Raw genomic sequence first — 26,783 nt, 5'->3', positions numbered from 1 at the left:
GTGTCATATGTACTTTGGTAATAAATTTAACACAGAACAGTTTAGCACTGGACCAGGTCATTCAGCCCAGTGTTGTGTCAAGCCACCTAAAAAAGCAAATCAAAAACACCCAAACACTAATCCCTTCACTGTGTCCATATCCCTCCATCTTCCTTACCTCCATGTCCCTATCCAAACGCCTCTTAAGAGCCTCTAATGTACTTGCATCTGCCACTACCCCAGGCAGCACATTCCAGGTATACATGGAAAAAAAAACTTACCACTCACAGTTACTTTGAACGCCAGCATGTCCAAAGCCTTCTTCACCACCCAGTCTACCTGTGACTCCATATTCTGTACTTTCACTCCAAAGTTTCTCTGTTCCACAGCATTCCCCAAGGCAATGGCGTTTACTGTGAAAGTCCTATCTGGATTTGGCTTCGCCAAATGCAACACCTCCATTACAATTACAATTGATCCAATACAATTTCAGATAACCTTCTTCATGGTCCACTATACAATCCATTTTAATATCATCTGCAAACTTACCAATCATGCTTTGTACTTTCAAATAATTAATATAGCTGAAACAATTAACCTAGCACTGACCCAGAATCCTCTCAGTCACGGGGCTTCAATCTGAAACAACCTTCTACCATCATTGGAACAGTTTTGTCAAGCTCCTCTGTACCACCTCCAAACTGCAAAACTTCCTAGTGGCCAACCATTTCAATTCCTATCCCCAATCCAACATGTTCTGCAAAACAAGACCACCTTCAGGGTGGACATTCAGCACTTCATATTCTATCTGGGTAGCTTCCAAGCCTGAAGAATGAACATCAATTTGTGCTTTTGGTAAAGATGTTTTCCTCTTCTATTTCGCACTCTGGCCTCTTACCTCTTCTCCTCACCTGCCCCTTGGTGCCCCTTCTTCATCTTCTCCCATGGTCCACTTTTACCAGATTCCTTCTTCCCCAGCCCTTTACCATTTCCACCCACATGACTTCACCAATCACCTAGCTTGTGCTCCATTCCCTACCCCCCCCCCCCCACCTTTATAATCTGGCATCTTCCCCCTTACTTTTCAGTCCCGAATTAAGGTCTCAGCCTGAAATGTTGACTATTTATCATTTCCATAGGTGCTGCTTGACCTGCTGAGTTCCTCCAGCATTTTGTATCTGCTGTGTATACAACTGGCCAGTCCTCCGTAGATTCCATGTGATCTAACCTTGGAGCAGCCCGACGAATGGAACTTCAGAAGGCCTTACTGAAGCCCACCCTGCCCTCATCAACTTTCCTGACACAAGTCTCTCAAACAGGGTTCTCACAACTTCTTCTCCAGCCTCCTTGTCTTCTTAGATAAAACTGATCAGGCCCTGGAGACTTGTCTACCTTCATACCTTCTAAGACATCCTGCACCAGCCCCCTACTGAAATGCAGACTATCCTCAAGACCTCCCTGTTTACTTTTCCTAGTTCTGGAGTCTTCATCTTTCTCCTCAGTAAAAACAGAAGAGAAATATTCATTTCATACTTTTCAAATCTCCTGCAGCTCCACTTGAAATTGTCCCCTTTGGTCTCAGAGGGGCCCCATTCTCTCCAGAGATTCTTTCCTCCTTAAAATACCTTAATCATCTTTGCCAAAGTCATTTTATGTTCTCTTTTTGCCTTCCTGATTTACTTCTTATGTATACTTCTGCCTCACTTGTACACAACCTGAGCTGCTTGTATTTGACTCACGTGTCCTACCATTCTTGCCCTTCACTCTAACAGGAACATGCAGACATTAAGTTCTCAGTTTATCACCTTTAAAAGCTTCTCACTTGCCCATGTTCTCTTTGCCTGCAAACAACCTACCCCAATCAACCTTTGCAAGCTGCCAACACTGGCAAAATTAATCTTGCCCCGATCTCAAACTTGAACCTGTGGACCAGTTCTATGCTTTTCTGTGAGTATATTGAAGCTACCAGAAGCATGGTCACTGGTCCCAAAGTGCTTTTCCACTGTCACCTCAGTCACGTACCCTTCCCTATTACCCAAAGGTAGCTTGAGCTTTGCCCCCATTTGTAGGTCCCTCTACATATTGCAAGAGGAATGCTTCCTGAACACACTTACCAAACTTCCACCTCATCTAAGCCCAGTATAGAAGTCCCAGTCCACATTAGGAAAATTAAAACTCCTCTATGACAAGCCTATTATTCTTGCCACTCTGAAATTGTCTTGATACCCAGCAATTGCTCTGGAAAGAAAACCTACCTTGAATCCAAAGAAATTATAGGAGAAGTCCCGGTCGTAGATGATGGCAGAATTCAGACGCTGAAGAGCAAGAACAGTAGTTCATTAGTACCCATGGACTTCAAGGATTCTTCATCTCATTTTCCCAATATTTATTATTACTTCTATTTTTATTTTGCATATTGGTTGCTAGTCCATCTTGCGTACAGTTCTTCATTGTATGATTCTATTGTGTTTCTCTATATTTAATGTGAATACCCAGAAGAAAATGAATCTCAAGGCTGATCTATGTATGTACTATGGTAATATGTTTACATTGATTTTGTGGAATTCTAAGTCGATTTCAACATTTAAGTAGTAATTTGTATAGGTACATGGATGAGAGGGGCATGAAGGGCTATGGTCGGTGCAGGTCAATGGATGAAGGACCTGTTTCTGTGCTGTGGTGCTCTGACTATATTGATAAAGCAGACCTCGAGCTTGGTGAACATGATGACAATAAACAACATCTGCTCGAGTCAGCATCTCCACATCTCACCATTAAATCAGATATCTTTAGCAGAGATGCCCCTGATATCCCACTTACATCTTTATTTTCAAACACAATATCGAAGGTTTCCTTGGAAATCATAGGCGAGTGGTTGTTAGTCAGGGGGTTCACATAGTTGTACAGATCCTCCATGACATCTGGAAAACAAAATATAGAGATTAGCTTTATTTGTCACACAGCCATTGAAACGTAGTGAAAAGTGTAGTTTGTGTCACAGCAAAGCTTGTGCAGGGCAGCCCACAGCCGTCATCCCATTTCTGGCACTAACGTAGTATGCCTGCTAATCACTAACCACAATTACAAGTCTTTGTAATGGTCACGGGGAGACCATAAAAACTTAGACAGCAGCAGGAATTGAACTCCGATCTTGCAGCAACTGCTGTGAAAGTGTTACATGAGATTTGGGCCTGTATTCACTGCAATTCAGATGAATGAAGGGTAACCTCCTTGAAACCTATTGAATGGTGAAAGGTCTTAAGATTAAATTGAATTCAACTGACTATTTCTTCCGTTTTTCACATACATGAGTAGAAATCTTTACCTTACATCTCCAACTAAATGTGCAAAGTGCAATCATAATAATTTATAATAAATAGAACAGCCAATATAACAGAAATAAACACTCAAATCAGTGTGAGTTAATCAATCTGATGGCCTAGTGGAAGAAGCTGTCCCTGAGCCTGTTGGTCCTGGCTTTTATGCTGTGGTACAGTTTCCCGGCTGTATTAGCAGCTGGAATAAATCGTGGTTGGGGTGACTCAGGTCCCCAAAGATCCTTTGAGCCCTTTTTACACACCTGTCTTTGTAAATGTCCTGAATCATGGGAAGTTCACAACTACAGATGTGCTGGGCTATCCACACCACTCTGCAGAGACTGCGATTAAGGGAGGTACAGTTTCCATACCAGGCAGTGATGCAGCCAGTCAGGATGCTCTCAATTGTGCCCCTGTAGAAAGTTCTTAGGATTTGGGGGCCCATACCAAACTTCCTCAACCGTCTGAGTTGAAAGAGGCACTGTTGTGCCTTTTTCACCACACAGCTGGTGCGTACACATCACATGAGGTCCTCAGTGATGTGGACAGGATGGTTCCTATGATGGGAGAATCTAAGACTAGAGGGCACAGCCTCAGTATAGAGGGATGTCCTTTTAGAACAGAGATGGAGAAATTTCATTAGCCAGAGAATGCTGGATCTGTGGAATTCACTGCCACAGGCAGCTGTAGAGGCCAAGTCTGTATGTATATTTAAAGCCGAGGTTGATTAACTCTTGATTGATTGGGGCATGAAGAGATATGGGGAGAAAGCAGGAGATTGAGGCTGAGATCAGCCATGATGAAATGGCGGAGCAGACTCGATTGGCCAAATGGCCTAATTCTGTTCCTGTGCCTTTGTTTTTTACCTACCACTAACCAGCCCCTCTTATAAAATCACAATTGACTTGCATCCCATCGCAATCATTCTTCAAAGGCCTTGTAGTCTGGTAATTATCAAACCGTCTACAATAACCTTGGTAAGTGAGCTACCCAGCCCAGATGTTGCAGAATGGTTGGCATAGACATGTTGGACTGAATGGCCTTTTCCTATGTAACACATTCATTCTTTCGTTGAGTATAAATGGGGAGGAGGTCAGAACTTTCGCCCCCATGGTATTGGGTAGCAACAACGAAAAGGGCACAGGTTTATCAAAGGATGACATTTTAAGAGGGGATTTGAGAGGAAATCATGGTTTATACAGTGTTGTTGGTACCTAGAACACACTGCCAGAGGAAAAAAGTCAGAAGACAAATCAGTGGGATACTTAAATAATCGAGGCTGATTTTATCTATTCATTCAGAGATAATAGCCTTCAGCAGGCCTTTCTGGCCCAATTAGACCACTATGCCCTATTACACCCATGTAACCGATTACTGTAATAACAACACATCTTTGAAATGTGAGGAAACCCATGTGGTCACAGGAAGAACATACAAGAAAGCTGTGAGATATGAAGCCGGGGTCGAAGGTGCTGTCGTGTCATGCTAACCGCTACACTACTGTGCCGCCTCAATTGTGGACAAATGGATGGGATGGGCTGAAGGGTCCATGACTAGTTTGTGACAACTCCACCATGGACAGTCCCTAGCCTCGTTGTGAAAGGAGAATTGGGCATGGGGCTAGTAACCCAGAGCTGTGGAAAACTCCAGAGTCCTCAGTCCTAGGAAAGGAAGACTCATCTCCTGGAAGATCCTTCCTCTCACCACAGCATAGTGCTCAGCGCAGTGTTATTACAATTCGGCATGTTCCGGAGTTTGGAGTTCAATTCTAACACTGCCTGTAAGGAGTCTTATACATCCTCCCCATGAAATGCATGGCTATTCCTCGGGGGCACCGCTTTCCATCCACAGTCCAGAGACATACCAAGTAGGTTACTTGGCCATATGTGATTGGGTTAGGGTTAATCTGGCTTGTTGGAGATTGCTGGTACAGTGTGGCTCAAAGGACTCCATGCTGTATTGCTACTTAAAATACAAAATAAAGATAGACATAAAAGTCATGTGGTGAAAGCAGAAACAATAGGGCTGATCAACCTTCGCCCCAAGACAGAGGTGTCTGACGAGCTGATGGCAGCCTCTGCCTCAGCAGAGGTGATGCTCTATGACTGGTTGCCTGTCAATGCCATGGTACTCACCAGAGAACACTTTTTTGGTTTCCTTGTGGAGATTGGAGACTGCAATTCGTGCAGCCAGAATGGCATAGTCTGGATGTTTGGTTGTCATGGTAGCAGCTGTTTCTGCTGCCAACGTATCCAATTCAACAGTTGTAACACCACTGTACAGGCCTTGAATCACCTTCATTGTGATCTGTGCCTGTAACAAGAAATCAAATCAGCTGCTTTGTACACTTCCTACAGCTGGTGTACCGTCGTCTTACAGAACAAGAACTCCATCCTGGCTCCAAATGAGCATCTCCCCAGGACCAAGCTCCAGTAGCAGAGCCTCATCTAAAGCTTGTGAAAGCACTCATTCCTGAAGAGAAACATACATTCCTGTTAAATGATGTCATTGATATGTCAGACTCATAGGAGCCCATCAGTGCATTACCATTTCCCATAGCAGCAACATGATCATAATACCAACCATTTTCTGCAACACTGCAGAAGTGAGATATGCCAGGGATATTGAAGCTAGATATCCTGGAAATGGTGTTATCATCTTTGAAGTACACTTTCAGCATTTCTGACAATCTAGAACTATAAGTATCAGCCTTGAACTTGTGCCTAGGCCCTAGGGAGGGAGCACAGGCACCCAAGGCACTGTTGACATTCAAATAACTAATACAGAGCCTATGGTTGAATTGACCACTACTTCTAACACCCTTTCTAGAGTTAAAATACTGGAGCTGATCAAATTCCATCATGCCTCAGTACTAGGCTCCCATTAGAGATTAGCCTTATTTATCACATATACATCAACACATGCAGTGAAATCTGTATTGCTTGCACCAATGACCAACACTTCCCAAGGTTGGCATGCTCACAACACTAACCTGTATGATTTTGGTACATGGGACGAAGTTGGAGCACACAGAGGAAACCCACACAGTCATGCAGAGAATGTACTAACTCCTTACAGACAATAGCGGGAATTGAACACTTATCTTCGGATAGCTGGCACTTATTATGCTAATACTAGTTGCAGATGGTGGATTTGTTCTTGCAATCTTTGACACTGACTACAAATAGGCTGCAGTAATAGCAAAATGCTTCAATTTTGCAAGGACAGAGAGAAGACATGGTTTAGCATTCTTAATACCAATTTCCCTGCAAAATCATGTATTTACAAAATGCATTTAATTTTGAAATTTATCTTTAGCTGTGATTGCCCAGCAACTATGAACATAATTAGTCACTCACTGGATCTACAAATTCAGGATTCAGACCATAACAGAGCTTCTGGATCCGGGAAGTAATCTTGTCAAACATGACTCTCTCCTGACGACCATCTGCAACACAAAACAACGCAGGTTAAAGATTGCTTTTCTGGGCAGTCACACAGTGTAGCAACACAACAGCTCACTGAATCATACAGGATGGAAACAGATCATTCAGCCCACCACACCATCTGGTGCAAGCCCAGCTTCACACCTTCACTGCTTGGCTCACAGCGTCTATGCCTCAAGGACTCAAATGCCCACACTAACACTTCAATGATGCCAGCAACCCTGCACATTGCGCTCCAGACACTCTTCTCCCCCACCATCCCACATCTAGAATATACAGCAGAGGCGCTGTTCTCAGAGCCCTCTGCAGTGTCGAGGACGATCCTTTGACATCCTAGTCAGGCAGAAGGTATTACAATACAAGAACAAGCTTATTTCCCTCACTCCCACCTCCCCCCACAGATTTCTAAATACCCTGCTACCACCCAGTGCACATTTGTGACAGCACCAGTATTGTTATATATTTAACAGCTTGTACATCTAATGAATACTTTTTTTTCTGCTAGTATTATCTGATGTGCTGTGATAGATGTATGTGCTTTGCACTGTGGTCCCAGAGGAATGCAGTTTCATTTAGCCACATATGTGTTTACAGTTGAATGACAAACCCGAACTCAAGGTACAAAGAAAGATTATTAAGGGATTGGACACGCTGGAGGCAGGAAGCATGTTCCCGTTGATGGATGAGTCCAGAACTAGAGGCCACAGTTTAAGAATAAGGGGCAGTCCATTTAGAACAGAGATATGGAAAAACTTTTTCACCCAGAGAGTGGTGGATATGTGGAATGCTCTGCCCCAGAAGGCAGTGGAGGCCAAGTCTCTGGATGCTTTCAAGAGAGTTAGATAGAGTTCTTATAGATATCAGGGTCAAGGGATATGGGGACAGGTCAGGAACTGGGTACTGATTGTGTATGATCAGCCATGATCACATTGAATGGTGGTGCTGACTAGAAGGGCTGAATGGCCTACTCCTACACCTACTGTCTATTGTCTATATTCAAAAAATACTAAGAGCTGGACAGTTAACATGGATGAAAGGAAGGAAATTGTGTGTGCCACAGGCTCAGTTCCAGCTCCCAGTTGTTCACCATGTGAAATGTATCCAATCAAGTGTGATGACACAAAATGAGGTATGGCATGGGAGAGGAGTACAGAGGCTTATGGAAATGAGGCAGGTTCAGTCTACAGGCAAAGCTATGCTAGGTGCAATTTAATGAGGTAAAAATACAAACAAGCTGAATGGCCTATTAATGCTTCTTTGGCATTTTCCAACAAAATATGGAACTTTTAGCAACAGGTACACTTTCATTCCAAAAACCCTTAGTTCCTATACCTGCCCTGCCAGAGGATGTTGAATCTGTGGAATTCTTTGCCTCAGTTGACTGTAGGCCAAGCCATTATTCAAGTCAGAGGTTGATAGGTTGACTGGTCAGAGCATCAAAGCTTATGGGGAAAAGGGCTGTTAATAAGTTGGAACAATTGGATTCATACTGGGAAAAATGGTTGAACTACATTATGCCTCATAGGCCTAATTTTATTCTCACAAATCAATGAATATGTTGTAAAGAAAATCACTCTGTACATAGTTTTATTTTGATTGTTCTCTCTCCTCTCCTTTCTACAAGTGTATACCTCAGATCATTATGTGGAGATTTCCAACAAATATGATTATGTACAGTATCTGAAATACATTTTATGGAAATGTTTGTTTGATGATAAACCTCAATAAAAAATAAATTACAACAGAAGAATGGGGTTGAGAGGAATAAATCAGGTAATTGAGTGCAGAGCAGATTGTGGACAGCTTTGATTCTTTTGGTCTAAATTACAAGTTAATGCATGACTTTCATTTTACTGCTCAATTGGAGTTATAAAAGGCCAGGACAGCACCTGGACATTATGCAGTTTTGGCTCTGAGGGATTCTATAGATTGGGTTGAGATAGCTATACAATGAGAGAATAGAGCAATAAAATTCAATAATAGTAGGCTAAAGAGCAAAATAGTGAGATAGTGTTGATGGGCTGGTCATTGTCCGTAAGTACTGAGGGACGTTGAACGCTGACCTGTACTAGAGGCGAGCAACCCCCGAAGAAAGGAATGCCATAGGTCGCGCCCAGCGATTGGCTCCGCCGGCCTGCAGCGGAAGGGGATTGGTCGGTCCCAGCGATTGGCTCCGCCGGCCTGCAGCGGAGGGGGATTGGTCGGGCCCAGCGATTGGCTCCGCCGGCCTGCAGCGGAGGGGGATTGGTCGGTCCCCGCGATTGGCTCCGCCGGCCTGCAGCGGAGGGGGATTGGTCGGGCCCAGCGATTGGCTCCGCCGGCCTGCAGCGGAGGGGGATTGGTCGGGCCCAGCGATTGGCTCCGCCGGCCTGCAGCGGAGGGGGATTGGTCGGGCCCAGCGATTGGCTCCGCCGGCCTGCAGCGGAGGGGGATTGGTCGGGCCCAGCGATTGGCTCCGCCCCTTGCCGCCAAATTCAAGCGTAAACGGAGGGAAAAGGCAAACAAAGGGACGGGAGTCGGGCGAGAGGGCAGCCCACACTCCCGGGGCCGGGGCGGACATGACACAAGCCTCAGGCACTGAAGCAGCACCGGGTCAAAGTGAAGTCATTACCTGCTTGTAGACTGATCCACTTCCCCGTGGCAAATCACGCAATCTGTCAATGACAGGACGGGTCACGGCCAGTCCTTGCCCACAGGCCTCTGTCCCCAGCACCCCTCCCCTAAAGCTCAAAGCTTCTTCTCCAACATCTGACAAATATTCCTCCCCCTCCCCCTCCCCGCTCACGGATGTTGCATGAACAGAGGAACAAGGGGAACTATGGGGTGTAAGACTCCCATCCTGATCCAACCCTATCAACCCTGATGGGTCTTGCTGCGGGGGATTTCCACTGTGAGTCCAGACCCTCTCCAATCGACTGGGCCCCTGCCCCTTCCCTGGGTAAGAGCTGTTCCTGACCCTGCCTCTATTGGACACACAGATTCACTTGGGGATGAGACAAGAGAGCCATCACGGGGAAACGGGATAACATATCAGCCATGACAGAATGATTCAATGGGCTGAATGGCCTAATTCTGCTCCTATGTCTCACAGATGAACTCATCCCATGCATCCAGACAGTACTGATCCACTGAAACATACCATCAATTGTATGTGAACCTGAACCTGTTCTTACAGGTTGGTATATGGAGCTTAGAAAAATAGAGGGCTATGGGTAACGCTAGGTAAGGACATGATCAGTGGGCCAAAGGGCCTGCATTGTGCTGTAGTTTTTATGTAGCCTATACCCTTCTAAATCTTCCCTACGCATGTACCTGCCAAGTTCAAAAAAATTAACTGTTATCAAAGTACATACTCGCCGTCATATCCAACCCTGAGATTCATTTTCTTGCGGGCATTCACAGCAAACACAAAGAACCAAGCGAACAATAATAAATATCAATATATCCCTTTGATACGCCCATAGGGCAGGCTTCAAGGCCGGGACTTTGCAGGGGGCACTCGGTGCCCTCCACCTTCTCTGTGTCACCCGTCTCTTCTCCCCCCTCCACTCACTCAGGGCACCCATCTCCCAAATGGGGCCTACAACACCAGACAGCGGATCGCACATCCCATGGGACACCCTCACTCGCCCGCAACCGGCGGGGGAAGCTGGAGCTGGGCTCACTACCTCTCTTGATGACGAACATGATGCCGGGGCCTGTGGGGATCGCGGGTCCGAACTGCGGGAGGACACCACACCAACAGCTCGTCAACTTCAACGCGCGCCCGCTCTTTCCCGCCGGACTATTTATCAGCGTCGCAGCCAATCGGCGACCGGCGTCTCTCGACAGTAGCCAATAGAACCAAAGACAGTTTCCTTTCAGCCAATTGCAATGGAACTCTTTCCGCAGCGAGGTGGGCTCATCGCCCACCAATCAGGACGGAGCCCGCTTGGACTCAGTTGCTATGGCAGCGCAAGGCCTTCAAGTCCGGTTAAACCTGGGACTGGCGTGAATACTGCTGGGCTGAAGGGCGGATTCCGTTTTAATATAACTGGCCTATATAGTGAAATTTGTTGTTTTTGCTGCAGGAGTACAGTGTAATAAAATACAGAAGTTGTATATAATCGTTAATTTTTTAAAAAATAATGTAAAAATAGAAATAAAAAGTAGTGAGGTAGTGATCATGGGTTCAATGTCCAGGCAGAAATCTGATGGCAGACAGGATTGTTAATGTTTCTGGGCTGAAACTCAACCCCCCCCCCCCCCTCATTTTCTGTCCCATCTCCCTTCAAACACTATTGAGCTGAAATGGAGCTAGGGGTGAAGGTTGGCTGGTGATCACGTTGAGAAGTGGCAGTGATGGGGTATGTTGGTTACCTGGACCCACACACAATATGCTGGAGGTCAAGCAGTGTCTCTGACCAGTTACAGCCTTCATGATTTTATAAAGCTCCAGAAAGTCACTCTGCAGCCTTCTTGGGCCCAAGCTCCACCCTGTCTATCCTCGTAACTCAACACTTCCTGTCTCTTCTGCTATCTCCAACAGGATCCCACCACCAAGCACTTCTTTCTCTCCCCCCCCCCCCCAACTTTCTGCTTTCCGCAGGGGTCGTTCCCTACGCGACACCCTTGTCCATTTGCCCTTTTCCACTGTTCTCCCCCCACCAGCACTTATCCTGGCAAGCAGAACAAGTGCTACACCTGACCCTATACCTCCTCCCTCACTACCATTCAGGGACCCAAATTGTCCTTCCAGGTGAGGCATCACTTTACCTGTGAGTCTGTTGGGGTTATATACTGTGCCCGGTGTGGCCTCCTGTATATCGGAGAGACTAATGTAGATTGCTTCACAGAACACCTACAAAGCCATAACAAGCACCACTTCCCATCCCCATTCCAATATGTCCATCCATGGCCTCCTCCACTCTTGAGATGAGGCCACAGTAAGGTTGGGGATACAACACCTTATATTCTGTTTGGGTAGCTCCAATCTGTTGGCATGAACATTGATTTCTCAAATTTCCAGTTACATCTCCCTCCCCCTTTCAGCATTTCCTGTCCCCTTGTCCCTCTCTCATGTTATCTCCTTGCTTGCCCATCGCCTCCCTCGGGCGCTCCTACACTCCCCCTTTTTTTTTCTTCCATGGCCTTCTGTCTCTTTCACCAATTTACTTCCTAGCTCTTTGCTTCATCCCTCCCCCTCCTAGTTTCACCTGTTGCCTGGTGTTGCTGTCTCCCTTCCCCTCAACTTTCAAATCTACTCACTTTTTTTCCCCCAGTCCTGTCAAAGGGTCTCCGCCCGAAATGTCGACTGTGCTTTTTTCTATAGATGCCGCCTGGCTTGCTGAGTTCCTCCAGCATTTTGTGTGTTGCTCGGATTTCCAGTCTCAACAACATCCTTAAGAATCTCTGCTGCACTCTAGCTTAAGCACATCCTGCCAACGGTGTGATCAGAGACCCTCCATTGGTCAGGGTCAGCCGATGGAGCTATCTGTGTGATATCCAAGCCAGGGATGTATAAAATGGAGAGCAAGTTGTTGCTCATACAGCAGGCTTCCCCTTTCTTCGGCAGTTTGAAGGGGGCACGACTGTGCAAGTGCGTGAAAGTCAGCCCGTGAGACATTGGGAGGGTTTAAAAAGTGAACAGATTAACGGAGTGGGAGACAGAATAGGAAAACTTTGGCTCGAGAGGCTTCAGCAAGCAGAGGCTGAGGACGAGCTTGCTCCCAGTGAGGTAAGGCCGGGTAAGCTCCTTTAATAACTCTAATTAACAGGAGTAGGTAATGGAGGCAGCAGTTAGGGCAGTCGAGTGCTCTGTTTGCAGTCAGGGTGAGCACAATTGTCCCCGATAACTACACCTGTAAAAGGTGCATCCAGCTGCAGCTCCTGACAAACTGAGTTAGGGAAATGGAGCTGGAGCTGGATGAACTACGGATCATTCGGGAGGCAGAGGCAGAAATAAACAGGAGTTACAGGGAGATAGTCACCCCTTGGAGTCAAGAGACAGGTAGTTGGGTGACTGTCAGGAGAGGGAAAGGGAATAGACAGGAAGAGCAGAGCACCCCTGTGGCCGTTCCCAACAACAATAAGTATACCGTTTTGGATACTGTTGGTGGGGACAACCTACCAGGGACAAGTTGCAGTGGTTGCGTCTCTGGCACCAAGACTGGACCCTCAGCTCAGAAGGGAAGGAGGGAAAAGAGGAGGGCAGTCGTGATAGGGGATTCGATAGTTAGGGAGACAGATAAGAGGTTCTGTGGAAGAGATCAAGAATCCCAGATGGTGTGTTGCCTCCCTGGCTAGGGTCCATGATATCTTGGATCGAGTTCTCTGGTACACCCTATCCTCATTATATGCGTCCTCACACTATGCAGATTCACAGTTATGCGAGGAACCTGTTTCTACCAATGTCTCCTTATATGCATCCAAAACTCACAGTTATGCGGGGAGTACTGCTTTCCCGCCAATACAAGTCAGGTGTGCATGCCTCACAGTCTCACTCCCGCCAGTCTCGCATTGGTTTTGGCAAGGTGTGGATGTGCGATCTTGCGCTCTTAGACTTTTGTTGGTTTTACCTACGGTGCAGTGATTTTGTGCTTGAAATGTTTAACTACGCCTCCTAAGCATCCGATGTCATGTCCTGGGCCATCAGCCGAGTGGCACAGAACTGCTTTAACACATGAAAAAAAGTTGGAAATTATAAATAGCGGCATCAGGTAAAGGTAACACAGCTCTGGGATGCCACTGCCGGGAACAGAATCTTGTCTTTAAAGTTCTTTTGTTGCTTGACAATGCACCAGCCCATCCTAAACATTTGGGCAGCATTCATCTGAACATAACAGTGCGTTTCCTGCCACCTAACACAACATCGCTGATTCAACCACTCGACCAAGGTGTGATCCACATTCAAGGTGTATTTTTTTTATGGCAAACTATCTCTCAGATGCTGCAAGCAACAGACGATTTTGAAAATCCCGGGAGTTTACTAACGGCGAGGGAATGGTGGAAGTTGGAACACTTGGCACAAATGGTGATGGACATGGACCCAAGTTTAGAACGGAGTGAGCATTTCAGTCATTCCCAGCCGTCAACCCTTCTTCCCTACAAGCAAATTTATGCTGAAAAACAAAATGCTGACAAGCAAACAATCCTCACCACTTTCTTCAAACCGGTGCCAGCAGTTCTAAGAGTTCTGTGAGTCTTCCTTCACCCCTTGCTGTGCTTGATGATCCTGACGACCACAACCATCCACCTTATCCACGTAAAGTGCCCAACACCACAACAACCACTCATCTCCCAGAGTGAACACACCTGCCACTGTTGGTGAGTACTGTACACCCTAGTATGTTAACTTTCTATGATTTATTACTTTGAATATTACCTTAAATTGATGAAATATAATATGAATGTTGCCTTGAGGTACTGCTTTTGTGCCATATTGGTATGAAAATGTGAATAAATTACAGATAAAACATTTAGGAAGCCCTCAGGAACTCATCCCTATCTTCTCCATTTGAATAATTATTCACATTATGCATTGACTGCAAGAAATGTAACCTCCACATATAACGAGGATAGGGTGTATTCTCAAGAGGGAGGGTGAGCAGCCAGATGTCGTAGTCCATGGAGGGACCAATGACGTGGTGAGGAAGGAGGAGGAGGTCCTGCAAAGAGAATTTAGGGAGTTAGGTACAAAGTTGAAGGACAGGACCTCCAGGGTTGCAATCTCAGGATTGCGACCGGTGCCACGTGCTAGTGAGGCCAGAAGTAGGAAGATAATGCAGCTAAATACGTGGCTAAGGATTTGGTGCAGGAGGGAGAGCTTCCTGCTTCTGGACAATTGGGCCTTGTTCCTGGGAAGGTGGGACCTATTCCGACGGGACAGGTTGCACCTGAACTGGAGGGGGACGAACATCCTTGCAGGAAGGTTTGCTAGTGCTGCTCCGGGGGGGTTTAAACTAGATTTGCAGGTGGAGGGGATCCAGAGTGTTAGAGCAGATAGCGATGTGGAGGAGGATAAAGGTCATGCGAGAACTGCAAGTATAGTGCATAGAGTAAAGCCAGATCTAACATATAAGGAGGCTTTGAACATAGAACATAGAATAGTACAGCACATTACAGGCCCTTCAGCCCACAATGTTGTGCTGACCCTCAAACCCTGCCTCCTATATAACCCTCCACCTTAAATTCCTCCATATACCTGTCTAGTAGTCTCTCAAACTTCTCTAGTGTATCTGCCTCCACCATTGACTCAGGCAGTGCATTCCACGCATCAACCATTCTCTGAGTGAGAAACCTTCCTCCAATATCCCCCTTGAACTTCCCTCCCCTTACCTTAAAGCCATGTCCTCTTGTACTGAGCAGTGGTGCCCTGGGGAAGAAGCACTGGCTGTCCACTCTGTCTATTCCTCTTAATATCTTGTACACCTCTATCATGTCTCCTCTCATCCTCCTTCTCTCCAAAGAGTAAAGCCCTAGCTCCCTTAATCTCTGATCATAATCCATACTCTCTAAACCAGGCAGCATCCTGGTAAATCTCCTCTGTACCCTTTCCAATGCTTCCACATCCTTCCTATACTGAGGTGACCAGAACTGGACACAGTACTCCAAGTGTGGCCTAACCAGTGTTCTATAGAGCTGCATCATTACATGGCGTCCCTTAAACTCTATCCCTCAACTTATGCAAGCTAACATCCTATAAGCTTTCTTAACTACCCTATCTACCTGTGAGGCAACTTTCAGGGATCAGTGGACATGTACCCCCAGATCCCTCTGCTCCTCCACAATACCAAGTATCCTGCCATTTACTTTGTACTCTGCCTTGGAGTTTGTCCTTCCAAAGTGTACCACCTCACACTTCTCCAGGTTGAATGCCATCTGCCACTTCTCAGCCCACTTCTGCATCCTATCAATGTCTCTCTGCAATATTCAACAATCCTCTACACTATCTACAACACCACTAACCTTTGTGTTGTCTGCAAACTTGCCAAGCCCACCCTTCTACCCCAACATCCAGGTGCTTAATAAAAATCACAAAAAGTAGAGGTCCCAGAACAGATCCTTGTGGGACACCTCTAGTCACAACCCTTCAATCTGAACGTACTCCCTCCATCACGACCCTCTGCCTTCTGCAGGCAAGCCAGTTCTGAATCCACCTGGCCAAACTTCCCTGGATCCCATGCCTTCTGACTTTCTGAATAAGCCTACCGTGTGGAACCTTGTCAAATGCCTTACTAAAATCCATGTAGATCACATCCACTGCACTACCCTCATCTATATGCCTGGTCACCTCCACAAAGAACCCTATCAGGCTTGTTAGACACGATCTGCCCTTCACAAAGCCATGCTGACTGTCCCTGATCAGACCATGATTCTCTAAATGCCCATAGATCCTATCTCTAAGAATCTTTTCCAACAGCTTTCCCACCACAGACGTAAGGCTCACTGGTCTAATTACCCGAACTATCCCTACTACCTTTTTTGAATGAAGGGACAACATTCATCTCCCTCCAATCCTGTGGACAATGAAAACATAAAGATCCTAACCAAAGGCTCAGCAATCTCTTCCCTCACCTCGTGGAGCAGCCTGGGGAATATTCCGTCAGGCCCCGGGGACTTATCCATCCTAATGTATTTTAACAACTCCAACACCTCCTCTCCCTTAATATCAACATGCTCCAGAACATCAACCTCACTCACTTCATCACCTTTGTTCCTGATGCCTCTTGCATTGAAGTACACACACATTAGCCCTTCTACCTTACTACCCTTACACCTTTATTCTGTTTCTCTTTCATCAAAGGTGATGAACTGAGAGCTTGGATACATACATGGAATTATGATGTAGTGACCATTATGGAGACTTGGCTGGCACCAGGGCAGGAATGGATTCTCAATATTCCTGGATTTCAGTGCTTTAAAAGGGATGGGGGGTGGGGGAGAGGGGAGGAGGGGTGGCATTACTGGTCAGGGAAACTATTACAGCTGCAGAAAGGGTGGGTAATGTAGCAGGATCCTCTTTTGAGTCAGTATGGGTAGAAATCAGGAACAGGAAGGGAGAGGTTACTCTACTGGGGGTATTCTATAGGCCCCCGGTAGCAGCATAGATACCGAGGAGCAGATTGGGAGGCAGATTTTGGAATGGTGCAAAAATAACAGTGTTGGTATCATGAGTGACTTTAGGACAGACAGACAGACATACTTTATTGATCCCGAGGGAAATTGGGTTTTGTTGCAGCTGCACCAACCAATCATAGTGAAGAAATATAGCAATATAAAACCATGAATAATTAAATAATAATAAGTAAGTTATGCCAAGTTGAAATAAGTCCAGGACCAGCCTATTGGCTCAGGGTGTCTGACACTTCGAGGGAGGAGTTGTAAAGTTTGATGGTCACAGGTAGGAATGACTTCCTATGATGCTCAGTGTAATAGTGTTACATCTCGGTGGAATGAGTCTCTGGCTGAATGTACCCCTGTGCCTAACCAGTACATTATGGAGTGGATGGGAGACATTGTCCAAGATGGCATGCAACTTGGACAGCATCCTCTTTTCAGACACCACTGTCAGAGAGTCCAGTTCCACCCCCACAACATCACTGGCCTTACGAATAAGTTTGTTGATTCTGTTGGTGTCCGCTACCCTCAGTCTGCTGCTCCAGCACACAATAGCAAACATGATAGCACTGGCCACCACAGCCTCACAGAACATCCTCAATATTAACTTCCCTAATATTGATTGGCACCTGATTAGTTCCAAGGGTTTGGATGGGGCAGAGTTTGTTAAGTGTGTCCAGGATGGATTCCTGTCACAGTATGCTGACAGGCTGACTAGGGGGAATGCCATACTAGATCTAGTATTAGGTAATGAACTGGGTCAGGTCACAGATCTGTCAGTGGGGGACAGTGATCACCACTCCCTGGTCTTTTGTATTGTCATGGAAAAGGATGGAATCAGAGAGGACAGGAAAATTTTTAATTGGGGAAGGGCAAATTATAAGGCTGTAAGGCTAGAACTTGCGGGTGTGAATTGGGATGATGTACTATGGACATGTGGTCGATGGTTAAGGATCTCTTGCAGGATGTTAGGGATAAATTTGTCCCGGTGAGGAAGATAAAGAATGGTAGGGTGAAGGAACCATGGGTGACAAGTGAGGTGGAAAATCTAGTCAGGTGGAAGAAGGCAGCATACATGAGGTTTAGGAAGCAAGGATCAGATGGGTCTATTGAGGAATATAGAGTAGCAAGAAAGAAGCTTAAGAAGGGGCTGAGAAGAGCAAAAAGGGGGTATGAGAAGGCCTTGGCGAGTAGGGTAAAGGAAAACCCCAAGGCATTCTTCAATTATGTGAAGAACAAAAGGATGACAGGAGTGAAGGTAAGACCGATTAGAGATAAAAGTGGGAAGATGTGCCAGGAGGCTGTGGAAGTGAGCGAGGTCCTCAATGAATACTTCCCTTCGGTATTCACCAATGAGAGGGAACTTGATGACAGTGAGGACAATATGAGTGAAGTCGATGTTTTGGAGCTGTTACGGATTCAGCAACAATAAATATATAAGTGAGGGAGGGTTTTTTTATAATAAATAAAACATTTATTAAACACTGAAAAACAAACCCCCAAAAAGTAACAAACGACTAATGCAACCGGAAATCAGCTGCTGTGCGGCAGCTTAAACAGTTGTTAAAGGAATAAAGCAAAAACAGTTCTTAAAGCGATGTTGCAAAAACAGTTCTTCAAAGTAGTACTGCAAAAGTTCAAAATGCTTTCGGTCCATTAAAGGAGAGACTTCTTAGATGATTTAAATTCTCTTTCACGTCGTGTTGTTGTGGTTCCCAGTCGAACTGTACTTTTTCCGGAGAATTTACGAAGATGAAAATGAAACGGCTTAAAGGCACTGACCGATCCTTTACAAAACTGTACCCAACCCTTTCTGCTATTCGCAGGGGTTACCACGAGCACAGCCAATGAATTCCTTCCGAATGAGGATCAAACAAGTTTCACCGTCGAAATTGAATTTCTTTGATCTTTTAACTCCCGAACTTCGATCTTCACTCTTCACTCTCCACTAATTTTTAACTGGCAGTATTATAAAGAAACTGCCAGCAATGACCTTTTAAACTCTCGGCATTAAATAAAACTCCACCTTTCAACCAAACTGCATCATAATATTGGACCACGCAGTGGCATGGAGTCAAAATGGCAAATCCAGCCACGAACTGCCCCTCTTCACAGGGAGGGGTCCTCCTTTTATACCCTGTAAAAAAAACCTGTCACATGACCTCTACTGGTGGGAAAATGGCGTCACTTCACCATCACAAGAGCATTACCTTAAGTCCAGTATAGCTTCAATACCACTGTCACGTGACAAGTACAAGATATCCACGGGTATGTAACACTTCCCTCCAAAAAATAAATTTTGGTTTGTCAAGAGCAAAATTTTAACAATTATTTACAAGAAAAAAGCAAATGTATAAATTTTATAACATACACAGTATACATAGTATTATCATATAACAGCTTGCAACTTACAATACAGTAGGAGTGTTACAATTGTAAAAAAAAACACTCCATAAAAAAATTACACTGTACATTCAACATTGAGATAGACAATCAGCAACCACATTATCTTTACCTTTAATATGAGTTATTACAATATTGTACTCTTGTAACATCAAATTCCAATTTAATAATCTTCAGTTTTTGTTTTTCATCTTACTCAGAAACACTAATGGATTATGATCAGTGTGGTTTTTGAGTTGTACCAACATATACGTCAAAATGTTCTAAAGCTAAAACAAGAGATAATAATTCCTTCTCTATTGTTGAATAGTTTCTTTGATGCTTATTAAATTTCTTAGAAAAGTAAGCTACTGGATGATCAACCTCATCACCCTCATTCCTTTGCATTAATACTGCTCCTGCAGCCTCATCACTAGCATATACAGCTAATGAAAAAGATTTTTCAAAGTCAAGTGCCTTGAGCACAGGTTGTTGACATATCATTGTTTTCAATTTCTCAAATGCTTCTTGACAAGGCACTGTCCACATAAACTTCTCATTCTTCTTCAAAAGGTTAGTTAATGGAAGGGCAACATTAGCAAAAATTCTTACAAAATTTTCGATAATATCCTACCATTCCCAAGAATCTTCTGAGAGTTTTTTTTCCCGTTGGAGTGGGAATCTCTAAAATTGCCCAAACTTTTGCCTGAACAGGAGCTACCTTACCTTGACCCACAACATAACCAAGGTAAGTCACAATGGCATGTCCAAATTCACTCTTAGCTAAATTAATAGTTAAGTTAGCTTTTGAAAGCCTTTCAAACAATTTCTCCACCAAAATAATGTGTGCTTCCCAAGTATCATTTCCTGTCACTAAATCATCAATATAAGCATCAGTATCTTTCAATCCCTGAATCACAGAGTTAATCATCCTCTGGAAAGTACCTGGGGCATTCTTCATCCCAAATGGAAGAACATTATACTCATATAACCCAGATGGAGTTACAAATGCAGAAATCTCTCTACCTCTGTCCGTTAATGGAACACACCAATACCCTTTCAATAAATCAATCTTTGTAAGGAACTTTGCTTTTCCAACTTTATCTACACAATCATCTACTCTAGGAATTGGATATGCATCCATTTTCGTTACAGCATTCACCTTCCTATAGTCCATACAAGACCTAATACTGCCATCTGGTTTTGGCACCATAACACAGGGTGAACTCCAATTCAAATTAGAAGGTCTAATAATATTATTCTCTAACATATATTTAATTTCTTTCTCAGCAAGTTCACATTTTTCTATGTTCATCCTATATGGGTATTGTTTAATGGGTTTGGCATCTCCAACACCTACATCACGTGAAGCTATAGTAGTCCTTCTCGGAACGTCTGGAAACAAATCCTTATATTTACAAATTAATTTCTTCATCTGCTGTTTCTGCTCTGGCTGCAAATGTGCTAATTCCTCATCAATATTTTCCAGAATGGTTGAATTTGGTAACCTGACAAAAACAATGTTGGAATTAGAATGAAATTCAGATGAATCATCTATCATATTCCTAGTTAAATCAAATTCATTATCATTAACCACAACAGTCACAGTATGAAATTGTTTCTCATAATATGGTTTTATCATATTTATATGACAAAGTTGTGTTGGCCTTCTATGATCTGGAGTTTTTAATCACGTAATCCACATCATTGATTTTAGACACAATTTCATAATGGCCATGAAATCTAGCTTGTAAAGGATTCATTTGCACTAGGAAAAGAACCAGCACCTTATCTCCAGGCTTAAACATCCTCATTCTAGCTTCTATATCGTACCAAGTTTTCATTTTCTCCTGAGCCAATTTTAAATTTTCCTTGGCTAAGCTACAAGCTTTATGTAATCTGTCCTTAAATTTCAAAACATAGTCCAACAAATTAGTGTTTACTTCCTTACTAATCCACTGTTCTTTTAATAAAGCTAAAGGTCCTCTTACTCAATGCCCAAATACAAGTTCAAATGGACTGAAACCTAAGGATTCTTGTACCAATTCCCTTACTGCAAATAAAAGTAAGCTTATGCCCTCATCCCAATCACTTACATTTTCCACACAATATGTCCTAATCATCTTGAGGGTAGAATGAAACCTCCCCAAGGCACCTTGCGATTCTGGATGGTATGCAGACAAAGTGATTTGCTTAGCTCCCAATTTATAAACTATCTGTTGAAACAATCCAGACATAAATTTACTGCCTTGATCAGTTTGTATTTGCTTAGGTAATCCAAGATAAGTAAAGAATTTTATAAGAGCCTTTGTCACAGTTTTAGCTGTTATATTCCTAAGTGGTACTGCCTCTGGAAACCTAGACGAAGTGCACATGATAGTCAAGAAGTACTGATAACCAGTTTTTGTCTTTGGTAATGGACCTACACAATTTATAATAATTTTGGAAAACGGTTCACCGAATGCTGGAATAGGTTGTAATGGAGCCACTGGTGTAACTTGATCTGGTTTACCCACAATTTGACAAGTATGGCACGTTTTACAAAACATCGCCACATCTTTTCATAGACCAGGCCAGTAAAAATGTTTTAAAATCTTGTTCACAGTTTTCCTTACCCCTTGATGTCCGCCTAAGGGCACACAATGAGCTAAAGTCAAAATCTCATTTCGATAAATTTTAGGGGCAACTACCTGGTAAACAATGCTCCATTCATCACTTGCGGGAATTGTAGGTGGTCTCCACTTCCTCATCAACACTCCTTTTTCAAAGTAATACCCTACTGGCACCTTCTCAATTTCACTATCTGGTAGAGCTTGTTCTCTTAATTTTATAATCTCAGGGTCTCTATTCTGCTCTGCTATCATCTCCTTCTGAGACAAAGATAAATCTACATAGTCAGACTTACTCCAAGAATCTTGTTCAAACAACGAAGATAAGAAAGTCTCTGACACATCCTCAAAACTCGAATCCTGAGTTGAACAGTCCTGAGTAACAACCTCATTCTGCGCATCAATCTTTTTAGCCATAGCTCTGGTCACAACACAGGAAGAATCTGTGTTAGAATTCATCTGTGGTTCCTCTGACTCCATTGTCAAATGCACTTCAGGAAAAACTTGTCCACCTGCCAAGTCATTACCTAACACTAAAGAAATATCCTTCACAGGTAAACTAGGCTGTAATCCTACGTTAACAATTCCTGTAACTAACCCTGACTTTAAATTTACTTTATGCAAATGTACAGGCATAAAAGCACTCCCAACACCTTATATATAATTTACCTCACCAGTATCAGACTCTTCATTAAACTTCAATACACTGTCTAACATCAATGATTGAGAAGCTCCAGTATCCCCAAGGATTTTTATTGGCACTGGAGTAGATCCTTCTTTCAAGGATACAAACCCTTCAGTTATAAAATGATCATATCCCTTTTTAACTTGGTCAGACTCTAACAAAACCTCATTTGTGTTTATTGAACCCTGTAATTTTTCAGGTGCTTCAGTGTGGGGCTGCTTCCTTCTCTTTCTTTTTGAATCGGAAACAGTTAGCTATTACATGGCCAGGTTTCTTACAATAGTTACAAATAGGACCAAACTGTCTTTCCTTCACAGGTTTTCCTTTTATAATGCCGCTTCAATAATTACTAAGCGAAAATATTATAAACTAAATAACTGCCATAAAGGCAGCACACCTTCCTCCTTACCTTTCTCATTAACTTCTGATTTAATTTCTGATTTACCTTGAGTCTCTGTGTTATTTTTCCTCTTAAAAATTCTGCCCTGAGGAAAATTATTCTTATGGGTTAAAACATACTCATTAGCTAATCTAGCAGAGTCCTGCAATGTATCAGTATCCCTCTCATTTAAATAGGTCTTTACTTCAACAGGGATGCTTCTTTTAAATTCTTACATTAAAATCAATTCTTTCAATGTATTATAGTCCCCATTTACGTTTTTAGAGGAAACCCATCTCTCAAAACACACAGCTTTATCATAGGCAAATTCCACATAAGTTTTTTCCACAGACTTCTTCAAACTTATGAATCTTTCTCTATATGCTTCTAGGTCCAATTCATATGCTTTAAAAATATGCTGATTCACAATATCATAATCAAGTGCTTGCGCAGCAGTTAAAGCTGTATAAACTTGTTGTGCTTTGCCTTTAATTACACTCTGTAACAACACTGACCATTTATCTTTCAGCCACTCTGAAATCTGAGCAATTGTTTCAAAATGTTGGAAATATCTTTCTACTTCTGTTTCACTAAATGGAGGGACCGATTTAATTTCTTGACTAGCAACAAACAGTTTTCTAGAACCAGAAGACTGATTCTCAGACCTTAATTCCGCCATCGCATATTCAAACTCCCTCTTTTTATTATCAGCTTCTAACCTACAACGCTCCAATTCTGCTTTACTTTGTTCCAACTTCATTTGTTTGATTTGCAACTGCATCTCTAGATTACTTATTGGAAATGACTCTAAAATCGATTCATCAAAATCACCTGAATCTGCATAGTGTGACGTGATTTTTCTCTGTATTAGAGCCTTCGATGTAGACCTTGAAATACCTTTAAGTTCCAATCTACTAGCTATCTCAGACACCTCATTTTTTTTCATCTTCGCTAACAACTCCGCGTCTGGTGAAGCCAGAAGCTCATCAATATTCATTGTTGCCGAATACCACTCACAAGCCAATCAAACAAAAGAATCGAGTATTCCCCTTTATCAAAACACCGATTCAAAATTAAACAAGCATTTAAACTCAAAATGATTGATCCCAGACGAGCCCCCATATTTATGTTACGGATTCAGCAACAATAAATGTATAAGTGAGGCAAGGTTTTTTATAACAAACAAAACATTTATTAAACACTGAAAAACAAACCCCCAAAAAGTAAACAAATCACTAACGTAACCGGAAATCAGCTGCTGTGCGGCAGCTTAAACAGTTCTTAAAGGAATAAAGCGAAAACAGAACTTAAAGCGATGTTGCAAAAACAGTTCTTCAAAGTAGTACTGCAAAAGTTCAAAATGCTTTCGGTCCATTAAAGGAGAGACTTCTTAGATGATTTAAATTCTCTTTCACGTCGTGTTGTTGTGGTTCCCAGTCGAACTAAACTTTTTCCTGGAGAATTTATGAAGATGAAAATGAAACGGCTTAAAGGCACTGACTTTTCCTTTACAAAACTGTACCCAACCCTTTCTGCTATTCGCAGGGGTTACCACGAGCATAGCCAATGAATTCCTTCCGAATGAGGATCAAACAAGTTTCACCGTCGAAATTGAATTTCTTTAATCTTTTAACTCCCGAACTTCGATCTTCACTCTTCACTCTCCACTAATTTTTAACTGTCAGTATTATAAAGAAACTGCCGGCAATGACCTTTTAAACTGTAGGTATTAAATAAAACTCCACCTTTCAACCAAACTGCTTCATAATATTGGACCACACAGTGGCATGGAGTCAAAATGGCAAATCCAGTCACGAACTGCCCCTTTTCACAGGGAGGGGTCCTCCTTTTATACCCTGTGAAAAAAAAACCAGTCACATGACCTCTACTGGCGGGAAAATGACGTCACTCCACCATCACAAGAGCATTACCTTAAGTCCAGTATAGTTTCAACACCACTGTCACGTGACAAGTACAAGATACCCACGGGTACGTAACAGAGCATGTTGATATTAAGGGAGAGGAGGTGTTGGAGTTGTTAAATTACATTAGGATGGATAAGTCCCCAGGGCCTGACGGAGTATTTCCCAGGCTGCTCCATGAGGCAAAGGAAGAGATTGCTGAGCCTCTGGCTAGGATCTTTATGTCCTTGTTGTCCACAGGAATGGTACCGGAGGATTAGAGGGAGGCGAATGTTGTCCCCTTGTTCAAAAAAGTTACCATAGAACCATAGAACACTAGAGCACAATACAGGCCTTTCAGCCCTCCATGTTGTGCCGACCCATATAATCCTTAAAAAAAAAATTACTAAACCCACACTACCCCATAACCCTCCATTTTTCTTTCAACCATGTGCCTGTCCAAGAAGCTCTTAAATACCCATAAGGTTTTAGCCTCCACCACCATCCCTTGCAAGTCATTCCAGGCACTCAGAACCCTCTGTATAAAAAACTTACCCCTGATGTCTCCCCTAAACTTCCCTCCCTTAATTTTGTACATATGCCCTCTTGCATTTGCTATTGGTGCCCTGGGAAACAGGTACTGACTACCCACCCTATCTATGCCTCTCATAATCTTGTAGACCTCTATCAAGTCCCCTCTCATTCTTCTATGCTCCAAAGAGGGAAGTCCCAGCTCTGCTAACCTTGCTTCATATGACTTGTTCTCCAATCCAGGCAACATCCTGGTAAACCTCCTCTGCACCATCTCCATACTTCCCATGCTTTACATCTCTTCAAAGATTTCAAGTTCCCTGGCCCCCACCGCCTTATTTTCACCATGGACGTCCCGTCCCTATTTACCTCTATCCCCCACCAGGAAGGTCTCCAAGCTCTCCGTTTCTTCCTGGATTCCAGACCCAGTCAGTCACCCTCTACCACCACTCTTCTCCGCCTTGCGGAATTAGTCCTCACCCTTAACAATTTCTCCTTTGGCTCCTCCCACTTCCTCCAAACTAAAGGTGTAGTCATGGGCACCCGCATGGGTCCTAGCTATGCCTGCCTTTTTGTTGGCCATGTGGAGCAATCTATATTCCAAGCCTACACCGGTATCTGTCCTCCTCGTTTCTTATGTTATATCGACAACTGCATTGGCACTGCTTCCTTCACACATGCTCTCATCGACTTCATTAACTTCGCCTCCAACTTTCACCCCGCCCTCAAATTCTCCTGGTCTATTTCTGACACCTCCCTTCCCTTTCTAGATCTTTCTGTTTCTATCTCTGGAGACAGCCTATCCACTGACCTCTACTACAAACCTACTAACTCCCACAGCTACCTAGACTATTCCTCCTCCCACCCTGTCTCCTGCAAAAATGCTATCCCTTTCTCTCAATTCCTCTGCCTCCACTGCATCTGCTCTCAGGATGAGGCCTTTCATTCTAGGACAAAGATGTCTTCCTTTTTTAAAGAAAGGGGCTTCCCTTCATCCACTATCAACTCTGCCCTCCATTGCTTCTCCTGTATTTCATGCACCTCTGCCCTCACCCCATCCCCCCGTCAGCCCACCAGGGATAGAGTCCCCCTAGTCCTCACTTATCACCCTACCAGCCTACAGATCCAACGTATAATCCTCCGTAACTTCCGCCACCTCCTACGGGATCCCACCACCAGACACATCTTCCCCTCCCCCCTCCCGACTCTCGGCTTTCCGCAGGGATTGTTCCCTACGCGGCTCCCTTGTCCATTCACCCCCCCCCATCCCTCCCCATGGACCTCCCTCCAGGCACTTATCCTTGCAAACAGGAGAAGCGCTACACCTGCCCCCACACTTCTTCCCTCACCCCCATCCCAGGCCCCCGACAGTCCTTTCAGGTGAGGCACCACTTTACCTGTTAGTCAGCTGGGGTGATATACTGTATCCGGTGCTCCCGATGTGGCCATTTATACA

At 43.9% G+C, this 26,783-nt stretch overlaps 1 protein-coding gene across 2 annotated transcripts in view; it reads right to left on the bottom strand.

The window, feature by feature from the left end:
* rrm1 (ribonucleotide reductase M1 polypeptide) overlaps positions 1–10,515 on the bottom strand; it is a 56,560-nt gene extending 46,045 nt beyond the window's left edge. The window contains exons 1-5 of one of the 2 annotated variants that reach the window (XM_059963539.1): positions 10,411–10,515; positions 6,656–6,744; positions 5,432–5,609; positions 2,800–2,900; positions 2,235–2,294 (exon numbers count right to left, since the gene is read on the bottom strand). In XM_059963539.1, coding sequence (XP_059819522.1) covers positions 2,235–2,294; positions 2,800–2,900; positions 5,432–5,609; positions 6,656–6,744; positions 10,411–10,429 — 447 coding nt within the window. In that variant the 5' untranslated portion in view covers positions 10,430–10,515. Of the gene's footprint in view, positions 1–2,234; positions 2,295–2,799; positions 2,901–5,431; positions 5,610–6,655; positions 6,745–8,805; positions 8,861–10,410 lie in introns of those variants that run through there. The other variant, XM_059963540.1, reaches the window with a different exon arrangement.
* Between the last annotated feature and the right edge of the window lie 16,268 nt (positions 10,516–26,783).

This window comes from Hypanus sabinus, chromosome 3, assembly GCF_030144855.1.
Source record: "Hypanus sabinus isolate sHypSab1 chromosome 3, sHypSab1.hap1, whole genome shotgun sequence".
Classification (NCBI taxonomy): domain Eukaryota; kingdom Metazoa; phylum Chordata; class Chondrichthyes; order Myliobatiformes; family Dasyatidae; genus Hypanus; species Hypanus sabinus.
The sequence above is the reverse complement of the archived record's forward strand: the minus strand, read 5'-3'. Positions and strand labels throughout refer to the sequence as shown.